The sequence below is a fragment of the Pygoscelis adeliae genome, unplaced genomic scaffold (assembly GCF_000699105.1).
Source record: "Pygoscelis adeliae isolate BGI_AS28 unplaced genomic scaffold, ASM69910v1 Scaffold125, whole genome shotgun sequence".
Taxonomy (NCBI): domain Eukaryota; kingdom Metazoa; phylum Chordata; class Aves; order Sphenisciformes; family Spheniscidae; genus Pygoscelis; species Pygoscelis adeliae.
In genome coordinates this window covers 217,576-227,214 of record NW_008824868.1, presented here as the reverse complement: position 1 = coordinate 227,214, position 9,639 = coordinate 217,576, and the positions used below count along the sequence as shown (strand labels likewise).

Below are 9,639 nucleotides of genomic sequence, written 5' to 3'. Positions count from 1 at the left end.
CCTGCTGAAATAAATGGAAATTGTCTTTGCTTTTAGAGAGCCAGGACCCAAGGGGCCACAGGGGGGAAGAGAAAGTATCTGTAGTTTCCCCTTTCTTTCCCCCCAGGGTACCAGTCTTCCAGTGAGGAAATAAAAAACCTTCCTGGAGTTGGAGGCTTGCTTGTTCTTTTTTAAGTCTAGCCAACACAAAACTCTCTTCTCTTACAATTCCCTTCTACAGGATTGGAAGACACGGCAAAATGTTTTTAACTGTGCCTAGTCTTAGCAGCACAGCTGAAGAGAAGTTCATCAAAAAAGGAGAGGTTCTTGGTCCTGGCTCTCTCCTGAATTTGGAACCTGAAAATACTGTTTTCTACGTTGGCGGAGTGCCTCCAGACTTCACGGTTGGTCACATAAATACTCTATATTCAGACTTAAATAATGCAAACCTATCTTACTGGGCTTCCCTGTAAACACATGAATGGTTATAAATAAAATGTCCTTATTTAATCATTTATCAGCCTAGGAGTCCATATTCTTCACCATGGTGAAAACTACTGCTTTTTCTAGCGTAACATCTCACACAGTAAGACAATCAGATTCCTGTTAGTTGTCATTAAAATTTTCTGAAATGTAATAATAAGAAAGAAGCTTGCTGGCTGTTAAGTAGTGCATACAAATTAAGGCCTATTATCCCAGCTTAACAAAGTTTGCAAGCTACCAGTCTTTTTCAGTGCTAATGAGTTCAATGCTTACAATTTCTCTTTTACAACTGTTGCAAAAATGAAAAGTAATGTATTGTTAATACTAGGACAGTGTGGCAAACTAGTAATACAGTGATTTGTTTGAATTCAAATTATCATTGGTTCAAATCCAGCCTTACGGCAGCATGAAGACTTGCCTGTGCAAAACATGTCCGAGGACCTGCTTCAGACAGTTCCTTCAGTCTAGTTCCTAGTGAACAGCACCCATCTCATCACAGTCAGCATGAAGTAGCACCTCACCTACCTGCCTCTGTGAACATACCAGGTCCTCTTTTTGGATTTAGAAATTGTTACGAATTATCTTGGCTATGAAAATTACATGGCTGAATGAAAACATACTTAGAAAGACTTTAAAGAATGCTAAATTCTTCAAGATAACTGTAGTAGGTCCTAAAAACATTCAACTACTGTTCCACAAGCAGCCCTCCTAATAATATCAAAACAAAGATTTACTCAATACACGTATGTATTCCTGAGCTTTTGCATTGCTGTGACTACCAGATATATGCCATGGTTTGAATTTTAGACTACTGAGCCCTGGGTGCAAATTGCCTGGGAATGGGACTAAGGACTGAATAATAGTTGCACACAAAAAGAAAAAGTAATCAGAACCCTTCAGGTCTGTTCCAGAACAGGGCAGAGGAAAGGGAAAAGAGAAAAGTGAATGAAAATGGGAAGAGGAATGGGATGGAAAAGATTCATGGGATTATTTGATAAGCATATGAGTCTCTTCTCTCTTAGGAATGGACACATCACGTTTTCATTCATTAACATACAGTCTTATTTGCTTAAAGCTTTTGCCTTTGCTTCCCTATTATGTATTTTGTAAATATGAAATGTACCACTTAACCATTAGAAGTCTCATACTTAACATAATTTAACGGAATAGTAGAAGAAACAAAGGAAAAAAAGGAAACATCATAATTTATGAAATGTATCTGTGCCGCAGATAAGAATCTCATTTTCTCTTACAGCTACACATATTCTGCATTGCTGTATTACCATTATTATTATATTATAAGTAAAATGGAAATAATGAGAAGCCGAAGAAAAGTTACCGGCAGTGATCAGACTCTGAAGTACAAGAGCTGTTATTAATATCACACCTGTTCCACAAGGCAGAGTATTTTAACACTAAAAGAATGATTCACTAGCTCTGTCAGTTTTATTCTTTTGTATTTTTCCCTTCACCAATGTGGCTATTTAAATTCCATTTACAGTGACCTTTGTTAAAAGGAGTTTCTATATCCTGCTGTTTAAAATGATACCTACTGAAGATTAGCCACTGGCACAGACTTTGAATCCAAGTCTCCTGGGTTTAAAGTGCTCTCTCTTTTGTCACGGTATGAAGTAGTTTTTCTGGCAGCTAAGGATGTCTATGCATTAGACATGAAATATCTATTGAGAGATTCAAATACACTGAGCAAGGTTTGCGGTTAGTCAAATCCTAACCCTTTTCCCCTTTTCCAAGCGTGCTCCCTTCAAAACTACAAAAGTTTTTTGTTTGCAGTTGCCTTACCCCATCTGTTGTTCTCGCTGTGAGAACATTTATGTGCTCCATTTTAACTTACAACACAATGGCCATATCATCATAAGGACAGCAAAGACTATTCCACGGTAGCATCACCCCATTTGTTTCAAAGTATGAAGAGCACCGAGACAAAACTGACCCCAGACCCAAATGCTTTCATGATACCCAAATAAAGAGCGTGACCTTTCTCCTTTTACTTTTCCTTGCCCTCTGCACAGCTCCCTCCTAGCTTAAACCTACCTGGCTTCATCGGCTGCCTGGAACTGGCTACCCTGAACGATGATGTCATCAGCCTATACAACTTCAAGCACGTCTATAATATCGACACCACCACATCGCCACCTTGTGCCAGGTAGGGGACAGTCCCACCGTCACTCTGCTGCTCCGGTTTGCAGAAAGCGCCAGTCCTGGCGGTTCATTCCTGTTTCAGAATACAAATGTGAAGGTGATACCGAGTTATCCAGAAGGAACTTGGCCACTTTTAACTCCTAGTTGCATCAGCAAGTTAAACATATATTTTTGCTGTGTCTCCATTAACTCTCTCACAACCTTGCTCATGCCTTCAAAAGGGAAACGGAGTGCATCTGCCCTGCCATGTTCGCTATGGCATGGTCCAGGCTCCCTCCTTACCCATGCTGCTTGCCTAGGACAGGACTGCTCCTGACTGGAATCTTGTCGCTGCAAAATACAGCCACAGCCAGTTAGCTCCAGTGGGCCTGGTAAACTTGAGCACACCCCCACCCCCAGCTAACAAAGCCCATAAGGAAGTTATGTCTCTGCCATACACTCTTAAACCCACAACAGAAATTCCTCAGATAAGCTGTTCACAAACTGGGAAATGCAGCCGCTAAAGTAGAACATCAACCGCAGCATTCGTTTAGCACAGACATAGCAGGCATTCTGTTCATATAACAGGCAGCAACAGTAGAATCTCTCTATACAAAGAACAGGAGAGAAACTTTCAGCTCTCACTGGGAAGAAGTGCAGGAGGTGTGGGGACAGAGCAAATGATTGCTTCCCATGCCATTCCCACAGCGAGCGCAAGCTGCTGCTCTCCAGGACAGTGCATGCAGGCCGTTCCTGGGCTCCGCAGCAGAGCCCATGCTCAGCTAAAGGCCTTGGAGAATTCAAATGGGTTTCCGCACAAACTGGGTGAGCACTTAATAGAAATGTATGTGTAGCCTTATAATGAGGAGGTGTGGCGGGCCTGCCACTTTACAAGGATGAGCAAAGAATTTTCCTGTCCTCTACATACAACACAGGATAAAAGCATGATCTAATGATGAAGGAATTAGATACACCTTCAAAGCTACACATTATTTTTCAGAAAAAATTCCCAGAAAGAATTTCAAAGAAAAAGTCATCAGTCTCACCACTGCCAGAAAGAAGCAGCAGTTGAGAACAATTATTTCAAGAAAGTATTTTAATTGTAAAGGCCTTTAAATTTCCCCAAATTAAAATGGGGATATGCCAAATATTGCTTCCCTGCTTGTTTTTTCATAGAAATAAGTTGGCTTTCACTCAGAGCCGGGCTGTGAGCTATTTCTTTGACGGCTCTGGCTATGCTTTGGCAAGAAACATTGAGAGAAGGGGAAGATTCAGCCAGGTGACTCGGTTTGATATAGAAGTTCGAACACCTACAGACAACGGATTGATCCTGCTGATGATTAATGGGGTGAGTACCAAATCCTGCTGGTACCCTTTATCCATGAGCACCACTAGTTCTCCAGTACTTACAGTATCATGGAAAATCCAAAATGCTTATGCCCTTACATTTAACTTCTGGAAAGAGAAATACTTTGTGTTCATCATCTGGTGCATGTATACATTAAGAGAGAACTGGAATGTGTTCTGCAAAGGCCCCAGGAAGCCAAAGACCTGAGCTGGACTCTGCTCTCATCCAGAGACAATCAGGACTGCAGACTGGTCATACTCTGTGATGACACTTTGAGAGATACTCCAGTTAAGCCCAGTAGTTGCACCTTTATTTAAATGTGAATGCACAATCAAACTGATAGGAAATTTCTGTGAAGTAACTCCCATAAAGCAGCCACTTTGTGGTAGCTGCCACTTTATAACTGTGTCACAGGGTGTACTAGAGTTCAATATTTATTTAAGTTACTGAAAATAGAAAGTAGCCCAAATAAAAAGGCTTGATCCAAATATCGCCAGCTTTTCAGAAGTCTGAGGGTGATGCAAACTCTGTAAGGGTTTGAAAAAAGTAGACTCCACATGCAAATATCCTCTGAAGACAAACTCAGATTTTTTTCGTCTTTGGGCATCTCCACATCAAGCTCCCAAGTCCTGTGTGGGTTACAACTTGGTAAAGCCACAGAAAGTATTTTACTATGTAGATGCAGTCCACAGACATACACTTGTCTAGACACCTACATGTACCACTGCATTGAGCATTTAGAAGAGAAGAAAATCCACTCTTATTAGAAGAGCTGCTCTCTAGTGTTTGCCTTTAGGGTAACTTCCAGAGGAGAGTTGTGGACAGCAATTTGCTCTGTGGCATAGCATGCCACCACCAACCTTCGTTCTTAGGAGGTTTTGGACTAAGCGACAGCTGTTAGAAGTTTCACAGCCTCTATTGCAGAACAGACATTTTTCTTCCAAGGAAAAGTGCTCAGAGGTTTGTCGGAGATGTATGCACTTTGTGTGTTACAGTGGAAACTGCAATCAAGTTGGATCTTAGCTGTGGAAGACCATGCCTGCTCAAGGGCACTTTTAGAAAGACTGTGTAAGCTGGCCATCATTCAGTCCTGCAAAGACAGCTCATAAATATTCTGAATGTAATCCCTGTTACATTTTCAAATTTAAGCTGTTCAAGACAAACCCAAGCTGCAGTTTAATTTAAAAGCGCTAGATTACAACCTACTTTCACTACTTTAAGTAACGACTTCTGAGGGTGGACTCATTTGTGTCACAGACAGCAGTTCTTGGCCTGCAGTAGTTTTTCGAGAATTATCATTCCCATGTTTCCATTAGGCATGGGAACAACAGCATGAACACTAGGAGAGAAGACAAACATTAGCATTAAAAGCATTAACCCAGATGCACGGTTGCTGTAAACTGTCCTTTCTGCTTCTTTATGTTCAGATTTGGAACAAGACTAATTCCATGGTACAGATCTTCATTTCAAGCACTCCCTAAAGATTTTCTGAAGTAGAGCTCCTGTTTATAAAGTTTAGGTCACCCAGCCACAGAACAGAAGCCAAACCATGAAGCAGGAACAGGCAGGAAATCCAGAAACCAAATACACAGTAAATACACCATTGCTCAGCCTTCAGCAAATACATCAGTGCTGATGAGGGCTGTGAAAGGATATAATCCTGAGCTATTACAGGTGTCGCAACAGAAGCTGCTAATGCAGATACAGCCATTCTAGCACAACATTGCTTTTACCAGTATAACATCTTTCATTTGGGGCATGTGGTATTACTTTGACAGTAGAGAGATGTGTTTGAATTAGGAATACTCTCCTAGTAAAGAATATTGACAGTACTGCACTACCAAATACTATTCCTACAGGGAAACAGTTCACCAAGTCTTCAAATAAGTGCTGTTTATCAAACAACTATGTGTGCATGTGTATATATACACATATATATAAAAATAATCCAGAAACTGTGTTATAGTTTTGCAAATAAAAAGACCTTTTCCCAGCATGCTTTTCACAATGTCAAACACTCTCGTAACACTGTTTATTAATTTTTTTTTTAATTGCTGCCACAATCATAGTGCTTTTCTGACTGCTGTTTTGTTTTATACAGAGTATGTTCTTCAGTCTAGAGATGCACAATGGTTTCTTGTACCTCCGCTATGACTTTGGCTTCAGCACCGGCCCTGTGCTGCTAGAGGACTCCATGAAGAAAGCTCAGATTAACGACGCTAAATTTCATGAGGTAGAGATGTGGTTACAATCACAGCCATTTGACCAACTATCCCAGCAGCTCCAAAGTAGCAATAATTTTCTCCAACACCAATGAAAGGAGCAAAAGCATGAGGGGCCAGGTGGTGATGCAGTAGAGCGGGCAGAAAAGTAGAGCTCATGCCTGTCTTGCATGTGAAAGAGCATGTGCAGGTCCCACCACTACTGAGCGGTGGAAAGGGAAGGCTTTCCCTGCCTCCCGGTAAATCAGTGCTTGTGGACAGATTCTGCGTATTACTAGCCAAGGACAGGACAGTTCACATGGGAGAAAAAGTGTTATTAATTCAAAATGAAATTATATCCAGGACAACTATGTCCTTCAAATATACGACTCCCCTCAACTAAAAACATGTCATTATGTTAACTTGACCACCTTAGTTGTTATGTATTGTATTAGAAGAAACATTGCATTTCCCATTTCGTTTGAAGGAAGAATTAATTTGGTAGCAATCTTTTATATATGCATAGTATTTTAGGGACTTTGGCAGATCTAAAATATCTACTTGTATTTGGTTTAAGAGAATTTGCTTTAAGCCAGTGGAACTGTGAAAATGACAGTAGCAAATTCCCCTTAGTGGCTTGCTTCTCCTGCCATTTACTTGATGTAAATTCAAAGTCTGACTCCTGATCCACAACTACAGCTACCATTCTGTTCAACCTGTTTAAGCAAAGCACAATTAAGCCTTTTATGCTTTGACAATGAAATAAGTTTTTTAAGAAGTATATGCCCTAACTTCTTGGACAAATCAATAAAGCACTCTGAAGTTAATGGAGCTTATCTGTTTGACACAGTGTAGAATTTGACATGGGGTACTTTCATGTGGATTTATTCATAAGTGAAATATCCTGGGTTTTCAGTCATCAGAGAAATTGTGACATCAAAATAAGCTCCCTACTAGTAATTGTTGTCAGCCTCTCCCAATTTACAAACAACTTTTTTGATAAATGGGAGGAACTTTTCAAACAAAAAGATATGAAGATGCAATCGATTTTGCAAAATCACCATGACAACTTATAAAAGATGGCATTTTGGACACTTTTATGTACGTTTTTCTTTTCAGATTTCTATTATATATCACAATTCTAAGAAGATGATCTTGGTAGTAGACAGGCGACATATAAAAAGTGTGGACAATGAAAGAACAGCAATGCCATTCACAGACATCTACATTGGAGGAGCGCCTACTGAGATCTTGCACTCCAGGTTGGTTTACAACTGGGATTCAATTATTGTCTTCAAGTAATCACCATGTTTAAGTTATGTTGTATGACCTGTGCTGAAGGGCTTACAATAAAACATTTTTCCCAGCCTCAACACCTTACGTAAAACAACCCCCCAGACAATCTTCTAGGTGTCTCTCAGAGTTCTGAAGTACCAAGGATTAGGCTTGATACAGCACAGGTAAATTCTGCTGAAACTGGTCTACTTTTAGTAAGCGTAACAGAAACTGTTGTCTTCTCAAAACAAAAAGGCATTTTCAAAGAACACATGAATATATAGAATCACTATTCCTCCTTGCTCTGCAAAAAGTGATCTTTGTAAAATAGCAATGCACTAGCTGAAGGATCAAAACCCTCTACCAGCTGCATTTTGAAATCTAAAGATTGTATTTTTCCTACTATGCACTTCAGTTCTGATCCGTCTCAGTTTCTCTCTAGACCCAAGTCAGCTGGCTCTGTGTGAGCGTGGGAAGAAAAGAAAAAGTCCCATTTTCCCATCGTACCATTTGACAGAAGCCAAGTTTATTCTCAGTAGACTGTATAACTCTCATTTCCTGCAGTGGGAATCTGCCAGACCAGGGTCACGCTCTGGGAGAGCAGGCTGGCTGCTTGAAGAAGGGTATGCTCTTCTGACAGGCAATATTCCCGGGGTCAGACAGCAAGGCCAGCATTTTCAGAAGCGCTCCAGCTGCTGTTTTAAGTGTCACAACTACTAACAGAAATAGCATCTCTCTTTAAAATACCCTTTTTTTTTTTAAAAAAAAAAGAGGGGGAAGATAGCAGATGTTGCACAATAGTTTCTAGGAATTAGTGGTAAATCTCCTGAAACCTTATTTTGTTGTCAGGAGAGCCTGTTGAATCAATGAATAACGTCTGAGATATAAAACACTTACAGATTAAGCTTTTAAGATAGGGACAAACTTCATGTAAAGGAAAATGATGCCTTTCAATCCCATGTAATTATTTGAACATCCAAACAAAATGGTGGGCAAGGGAGAAACAGTATATAATTTATCTGGCCTTTCAAATAGTTCTTTACAGAGGTCTGTCATAAGAGGCTATTAAGAAAACTAGTGGCATGGAAGGGGGAAAAGCTGCAGTGGATTAGAAAGCAGCTGGGAAAGAGAAAATAGGACATAGAGTAACTCTTCAATTTTCACAATATAAAGAGTCTACAGCACATGCCCAAAGGATCTCTCTTAGGGCTGGTATTAAATACATTAATGATCTAGAAACAAAGCACAAAAGGATGGTGAAAATTACTTTGGTTAATCAAGCCTAGAGAACACTGAAAAAGCCCAGAAGGACCTAGAAATCTAGGCAACTGAGCAACTCAGTGGCAGATGAAACTTGTTCACAAATGTAGGATACAAGATAAATTGCGTGAATTATGCCCGCGGTTTTCTGAGTGAATTGTGGTTATGCTGCAAAACACCTGGAAGGTACTGTCAAAGCAGGAAAAAGAGCATGTCAATGAACAAGTCATATAAAAAAAATCCATAGGCATTGTAAAAATATGACCAATTATAATATTGAAAAATGTATATTGAAATTATTTAAGCAGAGCTACACCTTTGCCTTGGATATTGTACCCAGCTTTGGTTCTCATGACAAGGGTAGACAGCAAAAAGTACGGTCCAAATGTGGCAACACCTTCCCATTTTCATCAGGAGCGTAAGTTGTTATTACCGTTATAACTACTGATGATCTACTACTATCTATCTACTACTAGTAGCATCTACTACTGATATTTATGGTTCCTTTTTCTAGGATGATTTACATTTGACTGACATTGGGGGGCAGCAGCAGGGGGAAAACAAGCTGTAGTCTTAGAAGAGTTCAATATTCTTTCAAAGCAGTATATTTTAATTTGCTTCAACAGCACCTTCCTCTGTCAATTGCCTTTTTTCCCAAATAAATGAATCTGGAAGTAACATTATATGTTATCTTTCTCCCAACTCAGTCACTGCATAAAGCAGAAAGCTAAGGGGAGGTAGGAGCACTGGGCGCTGGGAACTGTTAAGAAACAAACTCAGAAGCCTTTCTTTAGGTTAAAACCTATCTTCTGTAGTTCCTGTTGCTCCTAGAAAATGTTAACTTAATGGCATTTAACAGAGGTACATTTATGGCATCCAGCCAGTCACATTGTCAGTCAGAGTAGAGATTAAACTGGTTGACTGATAGCTGGCACTGATCCAAATCCCAGTGAG

General features: G+C 40.0%; 1 protein-coding gene across 1 annotated transcript in view; it reads left to right on the top strand.

The window, feature by feature from the left end:
* LAMA4 (laminin, alpha 4) overlaps window positions 1–9,639 on the top strand; it is a 107,437-nt gene that overhangs the window by 78,754 nt on the left and 19,044 nt on the right. The window contains exons 22-26 of the mRNA XM_009324465.1: window positions 221–383; window positions 2,493–2,626; window positions 3,778–3,949; window positions 6,051–6,182; window positions 7,270–7,412. Coding sequence (XP_009322740.1) covers window positions 221–383; window positions 2,493–2,626; window positions 3,778–3,949; window positions 6,051–6,182; window positions 7,270–7,412 — 744 coding nt within the window. The remainder of the gene's footprint in view (window positions 1–220; window positions 384–2,492; window positions 2,627–3,777; window positions 3,950–6,050; window positions 6,183–7,269; window positions 7,413–9,639) is intronic.